The 25,194-nt window shown below is 43.8% G+C and overlaps 1 protein-coding gene across 1 annotated transcript in view; it reads left to right on the plus strand.

The window, feature by feature from the left end:
• LOC126481362 (glutamate receptor 1-like) overlaps positions 1-25,194 on the plus strand; it is a 1,387,178-nt gene that overhangs the window by 1,117,267 nt on the left and 244,717 nt on the right. Inside the window, exon 10 of the mRNA XM_050105062.1 lies at positions 3,068-3,181. Coding sequence (XP_049961019.1) covers positions 3,068-3,181 — 114 coding nt within the window. The remainder of the gene's footprint in view (positions 1-3,067; positions 3,182-25,194) is intronic.

Here is a 25,194-nt window from a genome sequence, read left to right on the forward strand (position 1 = left end):
TTCGCATATCACTTCAGCCCCTGGAACCAGCTGCTAATCATTACAAGAAACAATGTTAGCTCTGTAAGCATTCCAGGATTTGCGAACAGTACGCACAAGGGCTCACCTCTGTGCAACAATAGCACCCCTTGGGAACAATCGCGCGTTTAGTCAACTGCTACGACTGTTCCATCTACTGGAGTCTAAGGTGGCTGTATTTATTTGTTTTATTGTGCACAGACCACATGGAAAGTAGGATGAAATCAACTACTTCAGTTGGAGACACATGACAGCACATTTACGTTATTCATCTCTATCCGTGTTTGGTATGTATCGAAGTGTCTTAATTTTTAAGTCGTTTTAAAGATGGAATTAGCATCCAATATTGTTTAAGGGCAGAAAGAAAAGACTCTAAGTAAGACTCTCTTTAATGCATGTACGTTTTTTGGACTTAAACTGTACACGCGACGCATACTCACTAACCTCGTTCAGAAGTATTCATTATATTTGTAACTTGACACAAGCCAAATGGAGAAGTTGCGTCCCCTTTTTCTCACGCACTCACACATACACAGATAATAAAGAGCTTCCTTCTCACTTTTATATCATGAATAATTGCTACCGTTGCTTCTATACGAAGGCGTCATTGTACAGACTGGTTGAAGTCCGACTACAACACTACGTGAAGTGTGTCTGTGTCTTCACCAAGTTCAGTTACAGTCGTACAAGACAACTTACTGTAGACGTGACATCGTTTAAGCGCAGTATAGTTGCTTTCAAAGAGAGGATCGTCCATTATCTTTTTTCCAGAAAATTTTTAAACACCATACATTACCATGCAAGTGTATCTTAAAATATTAACTAGAAAACACCAAGTATTCAGCTACGGGAATGAAATAACCTATGTAGGTCACCTATGTATCAATAATACACCACAGATCTAATCCTGTATCACGTGAGGCCGACATTCAGCGCATAAAGCCTCTAATGTATCTTCGAAGAAGAAACGCAAATTATAGTAATACATCCGCTACCTAGATTGCTATGGGCAGTTATCAGTTTATGCTACTTCATATCCTGCAATAAACAGGAAAATATTTGGAACTGGCATGGATTCCCTTATGAGCTCATTACTTGTCTGTAAACAAGCCAAAACACGTAAGCGACATGGAAATTACACAAGATCTCTGAAGTGCAATGAAGCTGTTATTTTCTAAATTTTTACTGTTTGTAGAGCCACCAGCGAAGAAAAAAATTCCTGCTACTAACAGCCGCTGCTCGTAATAGTTATATACGTGCGTGAGCTGCGCCAAATCCTTATGAAAACTACGTTCGCCACGCATGTCTTACCCATACTGTTTTGCGGCGTCTCATTTCCTCTTCAAGACACTACTGATTTTATACTTCTAGTTACATTCCTTTCTATTATTAACGGTAAGTGAATACTGGTTATTTCTACTCAAATTTCTAAATGTGAGTTTGAAGTACCATCTAATACTAGCACTCAACATAATTTTATAGAAAAATTAAATATCCTAACCAGTTACTATTAAATTTGTTTTGCAGTTTCCACTATAATAATCCATTCTGGATAAAAGTCTCACTCTTTAGGTTGTACATTTTCGATTAGTTGTTTTTGTCGTTCTCCAGCTTTTCAGTTTATCGTAAATTAAGAGGTAATAGAATTTTTTTTTGCTGGTGTAACTGGAGAAGCACACAGAAAATATACAGTTTTTTGCGTATAAACGTAGAAGTACAAAGCTGTTTTATGTTGAGTAGCAGCAGAGATAATTTATAGAATTAATTATAACTATTTACGTCAATATAAAAGTATTTTTGGACTATTATACAACTTTGAAAATAATTGTGATTTATTTTAGCATAAACTGTATATTTGATTGGTTTCTGTTTAAAACCATCGACTCTTGACAGCTATACTATTTATGAAATTCTTGTATTCGAAATGTCGGTCCCTTATGTAAATAATAATATTTAGAGTATCACGAGACTCAACTTGGGATCAGATGTGTAATTTTTGTCTTGAAAAGGGAAAAAAATCAGTAGTCCCATCATTACTTTTCCTAGTTCAGTTTATATGTTGACTAGTTAGTTGTCTGGTATGTGGTAACTTGTTGAAAGTCAATGATTTTCCTTCGGTAGTTATTATGAAAAACACAGTGACGTAAAAGGTTACGAAATATAGTGTTTAAGGATTTGCAAATTTATAAAGTCCAAATGAAAATATTTCATAAGTCCTGGTCGTTTGTGAGTCTTGTGAAATGACTTAATTCTCGCTGCAAATTAGAGATGGCTTTTTTCCTTTATTTATTTGCAACATGCTCGTTTTCAATATTTGTAATGCTACTTGTATGAATTGCGTGTGTGTGTGTGTGTGTGTGTGTGTGTTTTGTGTGTGTGTGTGTGTGTGTGTTTACAGTGGAGTGTAATGTTTCTCTTGTGCGATGATGATGAGGATGACGATGATGATGACAGAAAGGAGAGGGTGAACTCGGTGCTGGCAGACAGCCTACTCCTCGCGAATAGCACCAAGGGGGCCGCCAAGCTTAACAATCTCCATCGGACAGGTGGTCAACATCAACGCTATCACATGCCCTCTCTTCATGAGGGATTGCGGAGGAGTTTGGTATTTTAACCAGCACATTGGCGCAAAATCTGGTGATCACGAACTTCACGCTACAACCTCTCTTCCCCTTGCCTTCCAAACACTACCAGTGAAAGTTTTGTCCGCCACCAGGATTCGAACAGCCTTACCCCCGGGCCGAGAGCCACAGTACAAGAGACCTTTAGCGACTTCGGCAACGGAAGGGGGCCAGGCAGAGGTTTGTCCTCATAGAAAAGGATATGTGCAATGGAGGCGAAGGCGGCGTGTACATGTACGGTCATGTGTGTGTGTGTGTGTGTGTGTGTGTGTGTGTGTGTGTGTGTAAGAGAGAGAGAGAGAGAGAGAGAGAGAGAGAGAGAGAGAGAGAGGGAGAGAGAGAGAACTTGAGTGTGGAGTTGATGTTGGAAAGTATAGGTTAGATGGGTTTATTGAGCGCTCAACGAATGTAGCACGACTCTTCTGCAGGTGGCGGAATGGTCGGACGAGACGGGTCTGACGCCGGTGGCCGCCAAGTACGTCCGGCTGCGGCCCAACGGCGAGTACCAGAGGAACAGGACCTACATCGTCACCACCATAGTGGTAAGCTGCACCACACTTCATCCGCTTGCAGAGACAATAAAATTTGAAACTTACTAGCACATTAAAACTGTGTGCGGCTCTGTTACTCCACTACAGAACCTCCGCTTTTCGCGGACAAATGCTCTGCCGCCTGACCTACCTTGCCACGACTCACGACCCGCCCTCACGGTTCTACTTGCGCCTCTACCTCTCGCCTACCGTACAAACTTCCAGGACTGATAGTCCAGCAGGGTATGCATGAACATTTATCCCAAGTTCTTGAAAGTAGGCTAGAGGTAATGGCGGAAGTAAAGCTGTGGGGAAACGTTGTGAATCGTGTCCGTATACCTCAGTTGGTAGAGCACAGGTTCTGAGTTTGAGTCTAGGCTTGAAAAAGTTTTCTACTTTTTTTTTGTTGGTTTAAAGATTTTATGTATTTCATTTATTCAGTGAAATTTTTTAAGAAAAGTCAATAGAAGAGTTAAACTTCTAGTTTTATGTTTACAAAATATATGCTTTTCCTAAGCTAATTTACTTATTTATTGACATAAAAGTTTTCTGGGTTCGGTACCGCGTCATATTGTAAAAACTACTGCTGCTATGGTACATAATGGACAACAGAGGTCAATTTCTCCCTCCACTGCAATAAACTATTAAAATAAAGTTCGCCCGCATCTCGTGGTCGTGCGGTAGCGTTCTCGCTTCCCACGCCCGGGTTCCCGGGTTCGATTCCCGGCGGGGTCAGGGATTTTCTCTGCCTCGTGATGGCTGGGTGTTCTGTGCTGTCCTTAGGTTTGTTAGGTTTAAGTAGTTCTAAGTTCTAGGGGACTAATGACCACAGCAGTTGAGTCCCATAGTGCTCAGAGCCATTTGAACCAAAATAAAGTTCCCTCTCCTTCTTCCTTAAGTGACCAATGAAACTATCTACTTTTTAAAATTATGACCTAACGGAATGCGGAGTGAACATTAACAACAAAATATAAAGGCCACTGCATAGCTAGAACGCACCATTAGACCCAGAAGCAGGCCGCTGCAATTGTGGGCGAAACGTTGGCTTTTCTATAGTAGCAGTAGTTTTTACATTATGACGCGGTACCAAACCCAGAAAACTTTTATGTCGACTGACTCTGGCCGCGGAAGCCTATGCAATTATATTAACTTATTTATTCGTTAATTAGCTGATCTAATAGTTTTAATCTACGCGGAAGTTTTAAATCAGCGCATATTCCGCTGTAGCGTGCAAGTTTTATTCTAGAATTCGTTTTATTGTAAAGTACAAAATCTGAACAAACTGGTTGATCAGCTACGATGCCAACATCCAAGTTCTCCATTAGATCAACGGATGTAAACTTTGAATGGTATCAAACGATATTTTATTCTTCCTCACAAGTAAATTGAAGTAATGTGTTGCATTTCTCTGACAAATGCTCGAGGACGTTAAAGGGCTCTACTTTTTTTCCCGTAACACAAAGGCTCCATAAAAGCATAATACAGTGATATCGATGGCCAGGGCAGCCCACTTTTGATCATTTCCACCACTGTAAGAAAATCTATTATTCAATGGATGACTGAAATCCCTTGGTGAGAACGATGTTTGCACTACAGAGTAAAAGCAGACACTTTAATAGTTTCATAAATGTTATGTTCCAGGATTTCAGTTTGAAATGAAACTTCCATATTTTAAATACATATCCTCCGTGACTAACGTAACTTCGGTTACCACGAGCAGTGGACATCCGCCTGTTCACAAGCTGCACCCGAATCAGACGGTGAGGCGTTGTTGCTGTCGTTACGTCAGTTTCTCAGATTTCAGCTCTCAGTACCTGCCATTCCATTTGATGAACATTTCTTTTCCCCGCATTCACCACATCCAGCCGTGAAAGACATATCTCTTCGGCGCTGTCCGTCTCTGATGGTTGAGGTAAACTATGAAATTGTAGCAATCTGAGTGCTACAAACGAAGCTCTCCACTCCTGTACACAAATTTTTATGATATCCTTATTCGTGCAGGTGCCTTACATACGCTGCTCCCGAGACGTTAGGAGTACCTCAAGTTATTGTTGTTATTGAACCCCATGTCTCGATTGTACCCTAGACTGTGCGTTGAGACAGCTGCTTAGCCCGGCTGTTTCAGTGTTTCTCTTCGACAGCTCAAATGGTCTAACCCCTTACATAGTGTACAACATTATCAAGGAATGCAGTATACAGCTACATCTCGGAAAACTAGTTGTCCGTGCTAATGGACCTGGGTTTAGTTAAACAGAGGCTTTGCGACTGCGTACACAAATTATTACGTTCTCACAGTGTATTGATCAGTCAAAGTCAAAAAATTCCGGATATATACGTTTCACAGAATAAAAGAACAAGCGAAAGCAGACTACACCTTCCAGTCACATTAATATGACCACCGCCTATGTTTTACGTCAAATGCAATAACCACACATACACTACAGCACTTGCAGTGGAGGGTGCATAAAGCGTCTATCGTGAAAGTATACATCCCATGGCAAGGCGTCGAAGCAACTGTGGTGTACCAGGGGCCATAGGCGAGAGCGGTGAACGACGGCCGAGGAGATGTGTACGTGAGAACAACAGTTGACCGCCCAGATGAACCATGGGCTACCAACAGTGTCTCCTGAAGCAGACGGTAGCTGCATACACCCATGCTGACTGCTGTTTATCGACGACGAAGTCTGGAATTTTTATGCCAGTATCGCAACTGGATGTCCACAGAATGGCGACAGGTGGCCCTCTAGATGAATCACGTTTTGTGCCCCATCGGACTGATGGCCGGTGGCCTGTACGACGCGAAACGTCTGAAAGAAAACAACCGAGGCAAAAATCGTCGGAGAAGTCTAGGCAGGAGGAGGGGACGTTATCGTCAGGGGCATGTTTACGTGGCAGTCTCTGGGTGTTCTGGCCACTCAGGAACTCAACTGTATCAACACAAGTACTGGGTGATCAAAAAGTCAGTATAAATTTGAAAACTGAATAAATTACGAAATAATGTAGATAGAGAGGTACAAATTGACACATATGCTTGGAATGACATGGGGTTTTATTAGAACCAAAAAAATACAAAAGTTCAAAAAATGTCCGACAGATGGCGCTTCATCTGATCAGAATAGCAATAATTAGCATAACAAAGTAAGACAAAGCAAAGATGATGTTCTTTACAGGAAATGCTCAATATGTCCACCATCATTCCTCAACAATAGCTGTAGTCGAGGAATAATGTTGTGAACAGCACTGTAAAGCATGTCCGGAGCTATGGTGAGGCGTTGGCGTCGGATGTTGTCTTTCAGCATCCCTAGAGATGTCGGTCAATCACGATACACTTGTGACTTCAGGTAACTCCAAAGCCAATAATCGCACAGACTTAGGTCTGGGGACCTGTGAGACCAAGCATGACGAAAGCGGCGGCTGAGCACATGATCATCACCACCAAACGACGCGCGCAAGAGATCTTTCACGCGTCTTGCAATACTTACCCGGTATGTATCTATCCTCGGAGACCATGTCCACCCCTACATACATCTTGTTTTTCCTGGGCACGGTGCCATCTACCAGCAGCAAAAAAAAATGGTTCAAATGGCTCTGAGCACTATGGGACTCAACTGCTGTGGTCATAAGTCCCCTAGAACTTAGAACTACTTAAACCTAACTAACCTAAGGACAGCACACAACACCCAGCCATCACGAGGCAGAGAAAATCCCTGACCCCGCCGGGAATCGAACCCGGGAACCCGGGCGTGGGAAGCGAGAACGCTACCGCACGACCACGAGATACCAGCAGCACATCGCAACGCATCATGCAACTGGAGTTGTACGTACGTGGTTCGAAGAGCATCAGAATGAGTTAATCATGATCCCCTGCCTACCAAACTCCCTGGATTTAAATCCAATTGTGAGTCTGAGAGACCACCTCGACCGGGCAGTTTCCTCGATGGATGCTAAATCGAGAAATCTAGCGTAGCTGACCACGGCACTGCATCTCTGTCGGTACTTTACAGAAACTCACTGACTCTCTTCTTTCACGTCTCGTAGCGGTTCGCGATGCAAAAGGTGGTTATTCGGGCTTCTGACAGGTAGTCATATTAATGTGACTGGACAGTGTTGGGGCTGGGTTGGGTTGTTTGAGGGAAGAGACAAAACAGCGAGGTCATCGGTCTCATCGGATTAGGGAAGGATGGGGAAGGAAGCCAACCGTGCCCTTTCAAAGGAACCATCCTGGTATTTGCCTGGAGCGATTGAGGGAAATCACGGAAAACCTGAATCAGGACGGCCGGACGCGGGATTGAACCGTCATCCTCCCGAATGCGAGCCCAGCGAGCTAACGACTGCGCCACCTCTCTCGGTACCCAGTAATGTGCGAGTCGCGAGTGCCATTAGTTGAAGAGAGCGTTTCATGTGCTTCGAATGTCCAGTGACGTTGTTCCAGTTGTAATATCAACCTCTGATTCCTGTGAAGTGCGGTGAGCAGATTATCATGATTGGAGCAGTAGGGTAGAGGCTGTTCTGGATGGCATGCCTGCTCGAAGGGTTGTTGTTGGATTGCACCAAGACGGCGACTCATAAACTGCCTCGATCGCAGCTGTCACAATCCACCATAATCAATGACGCCCCTTAGCCTTCAATACAAAAGCATATGACTACGACTTGTATTTTCATAAAGTGACCGCTTCACAGTACATCCTTGCATATTTCCACATGTGACGCCTAGCTGCAGCTCGACCTACGACATGGAGTCTTCCATGCCATGGGCACGCGTGACCTGAGACTTTCTAAAAGAATGTGTACCAGCCACGTATTCCAGTTGCCCCTCCCTCCAAATAAATGTCACTCTTTTCAGAAATTTTGAAATAAGGGCGCTAAATTGTAGATACACTGTGACACAAGTGCTCTGAATTAAAAAAAAAAATGGTTCAAATGGCTCTGAGCACTATTGGACTTAACATCCGAGGTCATCAGACCCCTAGAACTTAGAACTACTTAAACCTAACTAACCTAAGGACATCACACACATCCATGTCCCAGGCAGGATTCGAACCTGCAACCGTAGCAGTCGTGCGGTTCCGGACTGAAACGCCTAGAACCGCTCGGTCACCGCGGCCGGCTAAACAGACAATTTCAGTAAAACTTATAATACATATTATCAGAGTAATGATGGCCACGTATAATGCGATATGAAATGTTAATTTATCTAATACACACGTAGAATTGTAATACACATTTCGATTTTTCTTTTGTTCATAGGAAGACACCAATTGCGTATGTCGTTGGTGGTCTTCCTTTTTCGTTTACTCAACAAATACTATCATGTCATTTGTTTCCTCGTTGCATGTAGTTCGAGTGGCACAGCATGTTTAAAACATTTTGATTTTCTTGAAACATACGAGTAAGCTTCCGTAGGGCGCTGATAAAAGTTTTTCCAAATAATAAAGCGGCGTACCTCGTAATACAGCATATTTCTGATTTCAGTGGAACGTGTTAGATTGTCACAAAAATCCGTGTGAAACTGGAAAAATTGAGAGAACATTGCGAATACAACGTTGGGTGATACGAAGTGGCGGAAAAATGTTACTGCTAATACACATTGAAACATACGAGTAAGCTTCTGTAGCGCGCTGATAAAAGTTTTTCCAAATAATAAAGCGGCGTACCTCGTAATACAGCATATTTCTGATTTCAGTGGAACGTGTTAGATTGTCACAAAAATCCGTGTGAAACTGGAAAAATTGAGAGAACATTGCGAATACAACGTTGGGTGATACGAAGTGGCGGAAAAATGTTACTGCTAATACACACACCTGCATCGCGTAACGAGCCGAAAATAACTGCTACACCTCACAGTCCTCGTCCTCGATTGTAATCCAGTGAGAAAGGAGCGTCCGCCATTGATATTCATAGAGGATAACAGCGGCAATGGCAATTACTATATGCAGATCTCATTTACATGCTATTAGTGGTCTCGATAACGTATTATCTGTTGAAATTGTCCTGCGATGATGGGAAACAGCAACACTGCATATGTTGGCATGATCAGCTGCGATTGTCATGCAAAATTAACACTATCGTAACGATACGCAAACCAGTGTGAGGACTGTTGAGTCTTTCACATGGGAACATGTTTTAATGTTTTCCTCTGTAGCAGCACCGCCGGCCTATAACAGAAGGCAAGCACAAACTCATTACTGCACCTGAACCCAACAAACTGTTTCTAATCTGAGACTGAAAACAGAAACGTTTGTTTCTTTCTCTGAAGGATGTTTAGAGTTTGACGTTCCGTCTACAATGACGTCTTTACAGACGAAGCACAGGCTCGGATTACGGAAGGATAACGAAGTAATTCGGCCGTGCACGTTGCAGCACGTTTGCCAGAAATGCATGTAATGCCTGTTGGTCGGGCTTCATCCACAGATCATTGAATACTGTCGATGAAGCCCGACCAACATGCATTGATCAAAAATGATAGTGCATTGAGAATGGCTAGTTTCTAGCTGAAATCTAGATCTGCCAATAAAATTTAAAAAAGGACGATGATAGCTGAAATCTATTATTTACATGTTATATCAAAATATTAGAAGTAGTCACAATCAAGCTAGAGTAGCCCATTATAAACAGTATTGTAAGGGCCTTAAAAATATAATTAGGAAGGCAAAGAGTATGTGGTACGCAAATAGAATAGCTAATTCACTGGATAAAATTAAAACAATATGGTCAGTTGTGAAGGAAGGGTCTGGTCAGCAGCACAAGATCGATGATATGAAGTCAGATAATAGTAAAAATATTTCTGTTACTGACAAATCAGATATATGTACAGTATTTAACAATCACTTTCTGAGCATTGCCGGTGAACTACATAAAAAGTTAGTTTCTACAGAGACTTCGTTGGCAAATGCCTTTCCGAGATTGATGTGTGAAATACTCCTCTGTGATACAGGCAAGGGGGAGATTGAGTCAGTAGTTAAATCACTGAACACTAAGGACTCTCATGGATATGAAGGAGTGCCTAGCAGAATATTAAAGTACTGTGTTGCACTTGTTAGCCCTGTATTTAGCCATATTTGTAATTCTTCCTCTAGGAAAGGTCAGTTTCCTGAACGATTCAAGTAGTCAGTAGTAAAGCCGCTTTACAAAAAGGGAGAAATGGATAATTTAGACAATTTTAGGCCTATTTCTACGCCATCAGTGTTTGCTAAAGTTATTGAAAAGGCTGTGTATGTAAGGATAATTGATCATTTTATATCGCACAATTTGTTATCAAATGTACAGTTCGGCTTTAGAAGTCATTTAACATGTGAAAATCCTATATTCTCTTTTCTCTGTGAGGTACTGAATCTATTAAACAAAAGGTTTCAAACGGTAGGCATATTTTTTTGTTTAACTGAGGCGTTTGATTGTGTTCATCACAAAATATTGCTCCAGAAGTTGGACCATTGCAGAATACGGGGAGTGGCTCCCAATTGGTTCACCTCTTACTTTAGTAGCAGACAGCAAAAGGTCTTTATTCACAAGGTTCAGAATTGCTGTGATGTGGGGTCTGAGTGGGGTACAGTCAAGTGGGGGGTGTCCCAGGGATCAGTGTTGGGGTCACTCTTGTTCCTTATTTATGTAAATGATATGCCCTCTTGTATTATGAGTAAATCTAAAATATTTCTGTTTGCTGACGACACTAACTTGGTAGTAACGGATGTTGCGTGCAACATTGGCTCAGTTTCAAATAGTGCAGTTCATGACCTACGTTTATGGCTTGTAGCAAATAAACTAATGCTAAATCACAGAAAGACTCAGTTTTTACTGTTTCTAACACACAATTCAACAACACCTGACGTTGTAATATCACAGAATGGGTACATAATTAGTGAAATTTCTAGGTGTTCCGCTGGAAAGTAAACTGTCGTGGAAAGCCCATGTTCAGGATCTTGTTCAAAGACTTAATGCTGTCATTTTTGCTATTCGAAAGGTATCTGAAGTGAGTTATCGTTCAACACGAAAATTAGTGTACTTTGCTTATTTTCATTCACTTATGTCGTATGGTATTATATTTTGGGGTAACTCTTCCCTTTGTGAAAGGATATTTTTGGCTCAGAATCGGGCAGTTCGGGAAATAAGTGGTGTACGTTCACGAACCTCTTGTCGACCCCTGTTCACGAGTCTGAGTATATATATATATATATATATATATATATATATATATATATATATATATATATATATATATATATATGTTGTTGTTGTTGTGGTCTTCAGTCCTGAGACTGGTTTGATGCAGCTCTCCATGCTACTCTATCCTGTGCAAGCTTCTTCATCTCCCAGTACCTACTGCAACCTACATCCTTCTGAATCTGCTTAGTGTATTCATCTCTTGGTCTCCCCCTATGATTTTTACCCTCCACGCTGCCCTCAAATACTAAATTGGTGATCCCTTGATGCCTCAGAACATGTCCTACCAACCGATCCCTTCTTCTGGTCAAGTTGTGCCACAAACTTCTCTTCTCCCCAATCCTATTCAATACTTCCTCATTAGTTATGTGATCTACCCATCTAATCTTCAGCATTCTTCTGTAGCACCACATTTCAAAAGCTTCTATTCTCTTCTTGTCCAAACTATTTACCGTCCATGTTTCACTTCCATACATGGCTACACTCCATACAAATACTTTCAGAAATGACTTCCTGACACTTAAATCTATACTCGATGTTAACAAATTTCTCTTCTTCAGAAACGCTTTCCTTGCCATTGCCAGTCTACATTTTATATCCTCTCTACTTCGTCCATCATCAGTTATTTTGCTCCCCAAATAGCAAAACTCCTTTACTACTTTAAGTGTCTCATTTCCTAATCTAATACCCTCAGCATCACCCGACTTAACTCGACTACATTCCATTATCCTCGTTTTGCTTTTGTTGATGTTCATTTTATATCCTCCCTTCAAGACACCATCCATTCCGTTCAACTGCTCTTCCAAGTCCTTTGCTGTCTCTGACAGAATTACAATGTCATCGGCGAACCTCAAAGTTTTTATTTCTTCTCCATGGATTTTAATACCTACTCCAAATTTTTCTTTTGTTTCCTTTACTGCTTGCTCAATATAGAGATTGAATAACATCGGGGAGAGGCTACAACCCTGTCTTACTCCCTTCCCAACCACAGCTTCCCTTTCATGTCCCTCAACTCTTATAACTGCCATCTGGTTTTTGTACAAGTTGTAAATAGCCTTTCGCTCCCTGTATTTTACCCCTGCCACCTTTAGAATTTGAAAGAGAGTATTCCAGTCAACATTGTCAAAAGCTTTCTCTAAGTCTACAAATGCTAGAAACGTAGGTTTGCCTTTCCTTAATCTTTCTTCTAAGATAAGTCGTAAGGTCAGTATTGCCTCACGTGTTCCAGTATTTCTACGGAATCCAAACTGATCTTCCCCGAGGTCAGCTTCTACTAGTTTTTCCATTCGTCTGTAAAGAATTCGTGTTAGTACTTTGCAGCTGTGGCTTATTAAACTGATTGTTCGGTAATTTTCACATCTGTCAACACCTGCTTTCTTTGGGATTGGAATTATTATATTCTTCTTGAAGTCTGAGGGTATTTCGCCTGTTTCATACATCTTGCTCACCAGATGGTAGAGTTTTGTCAGGACTGGCTCTCCCAAGGCCGTCAGTAGTTCCAATGGAATGTTGTCTACTCCGGGGGCCTTGTTTCGACTCAGGTCCTTCAGTGCTCTGTCAAACTCTTCACGCAGTATCGTATCTCCCATTTCATCTTCATCTACATCCTCTTCCATTTCCATAATATTGTCCTCAAGTACATCGCCCTTGTATAGACCCTCTATATACTCCTTCCACCTTTCTGCTTTCCCTTCTTTGCTTAGAACTGGGTTTCCATCTGAGCTCTTGATATTCATACAAGTCGTTCTCTTATCTCCAAAGGTCTCTTTAATTTTCCTATAGGCGGTATCTATCTTACCCCTAGTGAGATAGGCCTCTACATCCTTACATTTGTCCTCTAGCCATCCCTGCTTAGCCATTTTGCACTTCCTGTCGATCTCATTTTTGAGACGTTTGTATTCCTTTTTGCCTGCTTCATTTACTGCATTTTTATATTTTCTCCTTTCATCAATTAAATTCAATATTTCTTCTGTTACCCAAGGATTTCTACTAACCCTCTTCTTTTTACCTACTTGATCGTCTGCTGCCTTCACTACTTCATCCCTCAGAGCTACCCATTCTTCTTCTACTGTATTTCTTTCCCCCATTCCTTTCAATTGTTCCCTTATGCTCTCCCTGAAACTCTGTACAACCTCTGGTTCTTTCAGTTTATCCAGGTCCCATCTCCTTAAATTCCCACCTTTTTGCAGTTTCTTCAGTTTTAATCTACAGGTCATAACCAATAGATTGTGGTCAGAGTCCACATCTGCCCCTGGAAATGTCTTACAATTTAAAACCTGGTTCCTAAATCTCTGTCTTACCATTATATAATCTATCTGATACCTTTTAGTATCTCCAGGGTTCTTCCATGTATACAACCTTCTATCATGATTCTTAAACCAAGTGTTGGCTATGATTAAGTTGTGCTCTGTGCAAAATTCTATCAGGCGGCTTCCTCTTTCATTTCTTAGCCCCAATCCATATTCACCTACTACGTTTCCTTCTCTCCCTTTTCCTACACTCGAATTCCAGTCACCCATGACTATTAAATTTTCGTCTCCCTTCACTATCTGAATAATTTCTTTTATTTCATCATACATTTCTTCAATTTCTTCGTCATCTGCAGAGCTAGTTGGCATGTAAACTTGTACTACTGTAGTAGGTGTGGGCTTCGTATCTATCTTGGCCACAATAATGCGTTCACTATGCTGTTTGTAGTAGCTTACCCGAATTCCTATTTTCCTATTCATTATTAAACCTACTCCTGCATTACCCCTATTTGATTTTGTGTTTATAACCCTGTAGTCACCTGACCAAAAGTCTTGTTCCTCCTGCCACCGAACTTCACTAATTCCCACAATATCTAACTTTAACCTATCCATTTCCCTTTTTAAATTTTCTAACCTACCTACCCGATTAAGGGATCTGACATTCCACGCTCCGATATATATATATATTCCTTACAGTCATTTCTTGTTAACAATATTAAATTATTCCCAAGAATAAGCAACTTTCATTCAGTTAATACTCGGCAAAAATCAAACCTGCATTTGGATCGGACTTCCTTAACTCTTGTGCAGAAAGGTGTGCAGTATACTGCTGCATCGATTTTCAATAAAAGCACTCCGTCTTCAGACCACAAGTGGCCCATCGGGACCATCCGACCACCGTGTCATCCTCAGCTGAGGATGTGGATAGGAGGGGCGTGTGGTCAGCACACCGCTCTCCTGGTCGTTATGATGGCTTTCTTTGACAGGAGCCGCTACTATTCGGTCGAGTAGCTCCTCAATTGGCATCACGAGGCTGAGTGCACTCCGAAATGTGATACAGTGCATGGCGGCCCGGATGTTCACCCATCCAAGTGCCGGCCACGCCCGACAGCGCCTAACTTCGGTGATCTGACGGGAACCGATGTATCCACTGCGGCAAGGCCGTTGCCCCATTTTCAATAAGCTACCAGTTGCATTCAAAACTCTTAGCCGTAATCCACGCGCTTTCAAATCAAACTGAAGAGTTTCCTCATGGATCACACCTGCTATTCTGTCGAGGAGTTCCTTGAAAACTTAAGCTGATTCTTGTTGTGTTGTTGGCTGCATTTACTTAAACTTAGGGATTGACTTTTTTCGGGTTCATAAACATTTTATTTTTGTCTGTTATTACTTTTATGTTATAATTACATGTATTGACATGTTCCATGACCTTGGAGATTTGTTCCTCAATTTGGTCCTACGGAACTAGACGCATAAATAAATAAAATAGATAAACACGAAACACATTGTTTGTCTCTTAAGTAATTAATGACCAAGGAGGAAAATGCAGTACAATTCGTGTACCCATGTAACCAGTAACAATGGAAAATTATTGAGTCTGATAAACAAGATACATTAAAAATTCGTTGGAACGAGAGTCAGCACTTCTCCATTCAGTCTCATAGTTGATCACTGAAGCAGTGAACGTCATATCAGGTTGGTTCAAATGGCTCTGAGTACCATGGGACGTAACTTCTGAGGTCATCAGTCCCCTAGAACTCAGAACCACTTAAGCCTAACTAACCTAAGGACATCACACACATCCACGCCCGAGGCAGGATTCGAACCTGCGACGGTAGTGATCGCGCGTTTCCAGACTGTAGCGCCTAGAACCGCTCAGCCACTCCGGTCCTATCAGGTAATCACTGAAGTGCCACTGGAATTTCCAAGCTCAGTGATGTACATATATGGACGAAATGATAGTGCCATGTAGTGCAGCGAGCTCAGAGGGTAAGCGCAGACAAAGTGCCGCAACGTGGTGAGCTGCGGTGGAACCAGATGGAGGGGCTGCTAGGGGCGGCTGGCGTAGAGCATGCAACGTAGAGTGCACTTGGTAAAAGAAATCCATTTGGTGGACCACTAGGTGTGAACGGCTTAGGGCCCATAACACAGATTTCGCTCGGCGAAAGAACTCCAAATGAGGAACCGTTACTAAATATGCGTTCGGCGGACGAATACCAGTGGAAGAAAGTCATTCGTTGAAGCGAGGTAGTGCCGCGATGGTAGCGGCGTTGTGGGCGATGGTTATGTTTCTGGCGGCGAGGCTAGTGCCGCACGGTATCATAGCGATTACTGGGAATTCGGTTGTAAGCAACACGCCATTTTGTGTGTTGCTGTAAGTTTCTTCCGCCTGAGGTCCAAAGGAGGTGTCGTTGGAGGGTCGGAGCTGCGACAACCCATGGTACACGTATGTTTGGCGGCTGTGTCACCTGACGATAGAGAAAAAAACTTCTGTTAACCTTTCAGCTTTCTATCTAACTTACATAGTAGCCTAGAATTCATGGTAGTAGGTTGGAAATGTTGCATAACTTGAACAGTCTGTATATCACAATGGTGCGTGCTTATTTACATGGACATCTCGATTACATGTGTGTTACGTAGTAAAGAGCAATACAATCAGATCGTTGTTCGAGTGAGAAAGTGTCTATCGCGCCTGAGTGTAGCATCATTTGGCATTTCATTTCACTGGCAAGTCGCCTTGAACTAACCAAGTGGCGTGCGAATCCTAGATGCACGATATCAACCGTTTAATTAAGACCAGGCTATGGCTGCTGTCACCCACCACTTAGGTGGTGTATTCAATAGACCGTCCATGTGCCTCTGACTCAAGGACTTATCGTGAGTATCTCGATAAGGGTAAGAACACCAACGGGAAAATGTTTGATTACGCCAACAGCAAACTATCGTCAGCAACAGTGTGTTGACGACACAGGCCGCCATCACGCACAACAGCATACAGCCCACAGTGCAGCACATCACTTCATAGTTTAGAGCCAGACAATGACTGATGAGCAATCACTCAAATCAGTTCCGCAATCTCGATGTACGGCTGCTGCTAATATGTTTACCACCGTTTACTGCACGTCAGCGAGCATCAAGAATTTCAGGGAACTAAGAAGCAACGTTACTGATGTTCATACCGTGGAAAGAAGTTCGCTGGGACAGGTGTATACAGATTACGACCTCAGCTGTTGATCACCAATTATTTACATTACACTAGCGGTTGCATTTACCGGACGTCACAGGTGACAAATGTCTCAGTCCTTACGGAGTGCTGTGGCACTTACCAACACAGTTTCAGATGCATGTAGTTTTATGCCTAGCCTCGTGACCATAAAGGCGAGGTATGTGCTGCTGATGCTGTTTTGATATGTGTCAAAGGAAGGTCCCAGGCACTAGTCATCTGATGATGTTCGATGAACGAAAGAGATGGGGAAAAATAGACAGTTTCAAACATGACGGTAGTTACGTATTACTAGAAGTATCAACAATTTCTGCAGTAGGAACTTGTGGAAAATTTATAAAATTATTACGTGCTACACGTCTCAGGGGTGCCGATGGAGTGGTACGAGCAAACCACATGTCTTCCATTTGGCAAAATAGTAGCGCTCGGGTTGGAGTAGGATATCAGGCTATACTATACTTGCTGAAACCAAGAATAGGCGACAAGCATTTTGACTCCATACTTCATCACAGAGCGTAGGGATCGGGGCCTTACTCGCACTCTAAAGCAGGATAGGCGGCGATCTGTGGCAGATCTGACGGCAGAACACAGTACTGGCGCAGCCACAAGTGTTTTGGAGCTCGTCGTTCAGTGCACAGTGCACAGAATTGAACGCGATGTATCGCAGCAGAGGACTCCTACGTATTCCCAGTTTGAGCCAACAACTTCGCCATGTATGATTACAGTGCGCACGGAATCATCGAGATTGGACCTCGAATCAATGGAATCGTGCCGCCTGGTCGGATGATCCCCGTTTATTGTTAAACCAGATCGATGATCATGTCCAGGTAGACCGCTTTCCAGGCGAACGGCTACTCGAAACACGCAGCGCGCCACAGACACAGGCCGTTGGGAGCAGTATTACGTTATGGGTGACATTCGTCTGGTTTCCACGGGACCTGCGGTAGTAGTAGAAGGCACCATGAGAGCTACGAACTACGTGAACATTATTAGGGATCACCTGTAACCACTTACGTTTGATGTCTTCCTCAACAGCGATGGCATCAAAATTGTTCAAATGGCTCCAAGCACTATGGGTCTTAACTTCTGAGCTTATCAGTCCCCTAAACTCAGAACTACTTAAACCTAACTAACCTAAGGACATCACATACATCCATGCCCGAGCCAGGATTCGAACCTGCTACCGCAGCTGCAGCGCGGTTTCGGACTGAAGCGCCCAGAACCGCTCGGCCACAGCGGCCGGCGCGATGGCATCTTCCAGCAGGATAACTGTTCGTGTGGCGAGGGCAGAATGGTGCTTCAATGGTTTGAGGCGAATGCTAGTGAACCCACGGTGATGTCTTCGGAATCAAATGCTGCTTATCTGAACCCGATGAGATCCAACTGGGATATTATGGGGTGACAGCACCGCGCCCACAAACCAATCGCCCGTAAATTACGAGATGCACGAGACATTTGCGTAAGCATCTGGTGCCACAAATCTCTAGAACCTATCAAGTACTTGTCGAATCTATGATACGCAGAATCACTACTTTACTGCGTTCCAGAAGTGGACCAACACGTTTGTAAGTAGATTGTCATACTGTTTTGGCTCATCAAGAGTTTAAATGTTTCGCACCGCCAAGGTACCGTTAGTATGTGTCATAGATTTCAGTATGATACCGCTACCCTTTTCTGAGAGGAATGGGACCTCCACTACTGGCCATTACAATTGCTACGCCAAGAAGAAATGCAGATGATAAACGGGTATTTATTGGACAGATATATTATACTAGAACTGACATGTGATTACTTTTTCACGCAATTTGGGTGCATAGATCCTGAGAAATCTGTACCCAGAATAACCACCTCTGGTCGTAATAACGGCCTTGATACGCCTGGGCATTAAGTCAAACAGATCTTGGATGGCGTGTACAGGTACAGCTGTCCATGCAGCTTCAACACGATACCACAGTTCATCAAGAGTAGTGACTGGCGTATTGTGACGAGCCAGTTGCTCGGCCACCAATGACGTTTTAAATTGGTGAGAGATCTGGAGAATGTGCTGGCCATGGCAGCAGTCGAACATTTTCTGTATCCAGAAAGGCCCGTACATGACCTGCAACATAAGGTCGAACATTATCCTGCTGAAATACAGGGTTTCGCAGGGATCGAATGAAGGGTAGAGCCACGGGTCGTAACACATCTGAAATGTAACGTCCACTGTTCAAAGCGCCGTCAATGCGAACAAGAGGTGACCGGGACGTGTAACCTATGGCACCCCATACCATCACGCTGGGTGATACGCCAGTATGGCGATGAAGAATACACGCTTCCAATGTGCGTTCACCGCGATGTCACCAAACACGGATGGGATCATGATGATGCTGTAAACAGAACCCGGATTCATCCGAAAAAATGACGTTTAGCCATTCGTGCACCCAGGTTCGTCGTTTAGTACACCATCGCAGGCGCTCCTGTCTGTGATACAGTGTCAAGGGTAGCCGCAACCATGGTCTCCGAGCCGATAGTCCGTGCTGCTGCAAACGTCGTCGAACTGTTCGTGCAGATTGTTGTTGTCTTGCAAATGTCCCCATCTGTTGACTCAGGGATCGAGATGTGGCTGCATGATCCGTTACAGCCATACGGATAAGATGCCTGTCATCTCGACTGCTAGTGATGCGAGGCCGTTGGGATCCAGCACGGCGTTCCGTATTACCCTCCTGAACCCACCGATTCCATATTCTTCTAACAGTCATTGGATCTCGACCAACGCGAGCAGCAATGTCACGATACGATAAACCGCAATCGCGATAGGCTACAATCGGACCTTTATCAAAGTCGGAAACGTGATGGTACGCATTTCTCCTCCTTACACGAGGCATCACAAAAACGTTTCACCAAGGAACGCCGGTCAACTGCTGTTTGTGTATGAGAAATCGGTTGGAAACTTTCCTCATGTCAGCACGTTGTATGTGTCGCCACCGAGGCCAACCTTGTGTGAATGCTCTGAAAAGCTAATCATTTGCATATCACAGCATCTTCTTCCTGTCAGTTAAATTTCGCGTCTGCAGCACGTCATCTTCGTGGTGTATCAATTTTAATGGCCAGTAGTGTATTTCGAAGTAGCATCTCTAACGGTCGCACTTTACCATTGTAATGTCTATGAAATACTGAACTACCACTCGTGAGGTGGGTAACCAAATCATTCGCTTGAACTGTCCAGAATGTTTTTAAAACCAACACCAATTACCTGTGGCATGGTGACATTGTGTATTGTCATCCATAAAAATTCCATCGTTGAATGACTTCAAGTAGCCGAACAACCATTTTCTGTGAATGATCGGCTCAGTTGGGCCAGAAGACACAGATCGTTCCACGTAAACACACCCCACACCATTATGGAGCCACTACCATCTTGCACAGTGCTTTGTTGACAATCTGGGTCCATGGCATCGGGGACTCTGCGCCTCACTCGAACCCTACATTCAACTGAAATCGGGGCTCATATGACCAGGCCACGATTTTCCAATCATGAAGGGTCAAACCGATACGGTCACGAGCCCATGAGAGACGCTGCAGGCGATGTTGCTGCGTTAGCAAAGGCACTCGCGTCTGTCGACTGCTGCCATAGACCATAGACGCCAAATTTCACCGCCCTGTTCTAATAGATACTTTCATTGTACGTCCAACAGCGATTTCTGCATTTATTTCACGCTGTGTTGCTTCTCTGTTAGCAGTGACAACTGTACGCAAACTCTGCTGCTCTCGACCGAGACTCAAACTCGGGACCTTTGCCTTTCGCGGGCAAGTGCTCTACCAACTGAGCTACCGAAGCACGACTCACGCCCGGTACTCACAGCTTTACTTCTGCCAGTACCTCGTCTCCTACCTTCCAAACTTTACAGAAGCTCTCCTGCGAACCTTGCAGAACTAGCACTCCTGAAAGAAAGGATATTGCGGAGACATGGCTTAGCCACAGCCTGGGGGATGTTTCCAGAATGAGATTTTCACTCTGCAGCGGAGTGTGCGCTGATATGAAACTTCCTGGCAGATTAAAACTGTGTGCCCGACCGAGACTCGAACTCGGGACCTTTGCCTTTCGCGGGCAAGTGCTCCACCAACTGAGCTACCGAAGCACGACTCACGCCCGGTACTCACAGCTTTACTTCTGCCAGTACCTCGTCTCCTACCTTCCAAACTTTACAGAAGCTCTCCTGCGAACCTTGCAGAACTAGCACTCCTGAAAGAAAGTACCGGGCGTGAGTCGTGCTTCGGTAGCTCAGTTGGTAGAGCACTTGCCCGCGAAAGGCAAAGGTCCCGAGTTCGAGTCTCGGTCGGGCACACAGTTTTAATCTGCCAGGAAGTTTCATATCAGCGCACACTCCGCTGCAGAGTGAAAATCTCATTCTGGAAACATCCCCCAGGCTGTGGCTAACCCATGTCTCCGCTATATCCTTTCTTTCAGGAGTGCTAGCTCTGCAACGTTCGCAGGAGAGCTTCTGTAAAGTTTGGAAGGTAGGAGACGAGGTACTGGCAGAAGTAAATCTGTGAGTACCGGGCGTGAGTCGTGCTTCGGTAGCTCAGTTGGTAGAGCACTTGCCCGCGAAAGGCAAAGGTCCCGAGTTCGGGTCTCGGTCGGGCACACAGTTTTAATCTGCCAGGAAGTTTCATATCAGCGCACACTCCGCTGCAGAGTGAAAATCTCATTCTGCTGCTCTCGGTCGTTAAGTGCAGGCCGTCGGCCACTGCGTTGTCCATGGTAAGAGGTAATCTTTCAAATCAGATATTTTCCGCCCATTCTTGACACTGTGAATCGCGAAATATTGAATTCCCTAACGATTTCCGAAGTGAAATGTCCCATATGTCTACCTCCAACTACAATTCCGTGTTCAAAACCTGTCAGCTCCCGTCGTGCGGCCATAATCACGTCGGAAACCTTTTCACGTGGTTCTCTTGAGTACAAATGATAGTGTATCAATGTCCTAACCTTTTATACCTTGTGTACTCGATACTATCGCAATCAGTATATGTGCATCTCACTATCCCATGACGTTTGTCACCTCGATGTACTGCAGGGAAAATTTCTCTACATTTATAAATCTTAAAGTACGTTGCATGGTCTCACTCATAGTGCCTTAGTGTGTTTCTGTGAGGTCTAACGTCGCTTGTGTAGCTAAGTCTAGGTAGCACAAATAAAAATAATTATCTTCAAAGTATTTCATGTCCGAGTATAAGAAGGAAAATGTCAGAGACGAAGTGATATTAATAGCAAAAAATATGCGAGAAAGGTACGAAAGAGGAAAGTGAGTTCTATGTTTTTATGAGTTGGCTTACTGACGTCCGAAAGCCACGAGTGTAGGACGGTCCAGAGGAGAAAGGGTGAAATTTCACTCTAATTTTGTGGTACGCCGTGACGGCAAATATTTGATGGCTGCTGGCTGTGTGCAATTTGCTACGAGGCGGATATACTAGCAGCATACTTGCGGATGCACGACGGCGGAATCGCAAATTCGGCAGCTCTTTTAGCGAAATTGCGTGATATTGCGGTACACGTTCGGCTCCAAAATGGAAAAGCTGCTTTCGCAAATACATTGCCTGACAAAAAATGTGAAGCTCGCGTGAGACGTGGTTAGGTGTCACTGTCACTTCGAACAAATACGTAGCAATGCCGGGTATGTAAGCGGTTAATAGAGCTGCAGTTATCCATGACAGGTAGAACGGCCAACAGAGAACGCAGTTCGTGTTTAGTATCGTTAACAGTCCTGGCAGAGTTTACAAGGATTATGAACAACGTCAGGCGTTGACTGGTAGTTGCGAAGGACCCGGAGATGTTACAGGGTGTTTCAAAAATGACCGGTATATTTGAAACGGCAATAAAAACTAAACGAGCAGCGATAGAAATACACCGTTTGTTGTAATATGCTTGGGACAACAGTACATTTTCAGGCGGACAAACTTTCAAAATTACAGTAGTTACAATTTTCAACAACAGATGGCGCTGCAAGTGATGTGAAAGATATAGAAGACAACGCTGTCTGTGGGTGCGCCATTCTGTACGTCGTCTTTCTGCTGTAAGCGTGTGCTGTTCACAACCTGCAAGTGTGCTGTAGACAACATGGTTTATTCCTTAGAACAGAGGATTTTTCTGGTGTTGGAATTCCACCGCCTAGAACACAGTGTTGTTGCAACAAGACGAAGTTTTCAACGGAGGTTTAATGTAACCAAAGGACCGAAAAGCGATACAATAAAGGATCTGTTTGAAAAATTTCAACGGACTGGGAACGTGACGGATGAACGTGCTGGAAAGGTAGGGCGACCGCGTACGGCAACCTGCGCAGCTAGTGCAGCAGGTGATCCAACAGCGGCCTCGGGTTTCCGTTCGCCGTGTTGCAGCTGCGGTCGAAATGACGCCAACGTCCGCGTATCATCTCATGCGCCAGAGTTTACACCTCTATCCATACAAAATTCAAACGCGACAACCCCTCAGCGCCGCTACCATTGCTGCACGAGAGACATTCGCTAACGATATAGTGCACAGGATTGATGACGGCGATATGCATGTGGGCAGCATTTGGTTTACTGACGAAGCTTATTTTCACCTGGACGGCTTCGTCAGTAAACAGAACTTGCGCATATGGGGAACCGAAAAGCCCCATGTTGCAGTCCCATCGTCCCTGCATCCTCAAAAAGTACTGGTCTGGGCCGCCATTTCTTCCAAAGGAATCATTGGCCCATTTTTTCAGATCCGAAACGATTACTGCATCACGCTATCTGGACATTCTTCGTGAATTTGTGGCGGTACAAACTGCCTTAGACGACACTGCGAACACCTCGTGGTTTATGCAAGATGGTGCACGGCCACATCGCACGGCCGACGTCTTTAATTTCCTGAATGAATATTTCGATGATCGTGTGATTGCTTTGGGCTGTCCGAAACATACAGGAGGCGGCGTGGATTGGCCTCCCTATTCGCCAGACATGAACCCCTGTGACTTCTTTCTGTGGGGACACTTGAAAGACCAGGTGTACCGCCAGGATCCAGAAACAATTGAACAGCTGAAGCAGTACATCTCATCTGCATGTGAAGCCATTCCGCCAGACACGTTGTCAAAGGTTTCGGGTAATTTCATTCAGAGACTACGCCATATTATTGCTACGCATGGTGGATATGTGGAAAATATCGTACTATAGAGTTTCCCAGACCGCAGCGCCATCTGTTGTTGAAAATTGTAACTACTGTAATTTCGAAAGTTTGTCTGCCTGAAAATGTACTGTTGTCCCAAGCATATTGCATTTGTGGGCAAATACATAAGACAATGGCCTGATGCTGGACTGCATAGGAATATGAAGGCAGGCACAATCGTCAACAAGGTTCTGGTGGACACGTCTGATCACCGGAAGGAAGGATCGCCGTATGGTGCACGTCGTAACCCCACCACATCCATGCCTACCATTTGAAAACAAGTAATGGACTACTGCAACCTTCTGTGTAACTCCGAACCATTCATCGGAAACCAGCGGCAGCCATATTGGGGTTTACCGTCCCATGTGTAGGCTCCTGTTAACACAACAACACAAATGGCTGGGTTTGGTACCATGACCAGGAAACATGGACTGGTGATCAGTAGCGTCACGTTGCATTCATTGATGTATCTCGGTTCTCCATTTTCCCATATGACCACCGTCAGCGGCTATAGTTGTGACCTCTAGAGAGATGTCATTCTTCCAATTTATTGTAGAGGCACAGCAGCTTTTCTCCTGGTGCTATGGTGTGGGAAGACATCGTGTATGCCCCCATGTGAAGGCTGGTAGTGACTAAAGTAGCCCTGATGGGAGAACGGTACGTCTCAGACATCCTGTATATTCATGAGTTACTGCTATAAGACCATATAGTGATGACATTTTTCAACATCACAACGCTCGCCCACACATAGTCTGTGCCTCTATGAACTATCTGAGTGATGCTGAAGCATTCCTGGAGTAACCGAGGTCGCCATATGTGTCGCCTAAGAAACATGTGTAGTACCACCTTGGACGTCAAAATGTCCCAGTGTCAGTATCCAGGATATAAGGACCATTTGCAGCAGTTGTGGATATTTTATCTGAGAAGAGGATACAACGGTTTTGTAGCGTCCAACTAAATTAATGCATGTATCCTGGTCAGAGCGGTGCCGCATCAGCTTGTGAAATAGGCTCATACTCGTATATAAATTTTACTCGACTTTGTAACCACTGCAGTAACGTCACCGAGCCTTTCCATTTTCCTAGTCAGCTTCTGGAAGCTTCACCTTTTTGTCAGGCAGTGTGTAATTAATATGTGTCACAGGATATACCGGAATAGCGGTTCTCATTGCCTGATATTATACATTACAGCAGAGAAAACCTTAAACTTTGAAACAATCTATCATTAATAT

This window comes from Schistocerca serialis, chromosome 5 (assembly GCF_023864345.2).
Source record: "Schistocerca serialis cubense isolate TAMUIC-IGC-003099 chromosome 5, iqSchSeri2.2, whole genome shotgun sequence".
NCBI lineage: Eukaryota > Metazoa > Arthropoda > Insecta > Orthoptera > Acrididae > Schistocerca > Schistocerca serialis.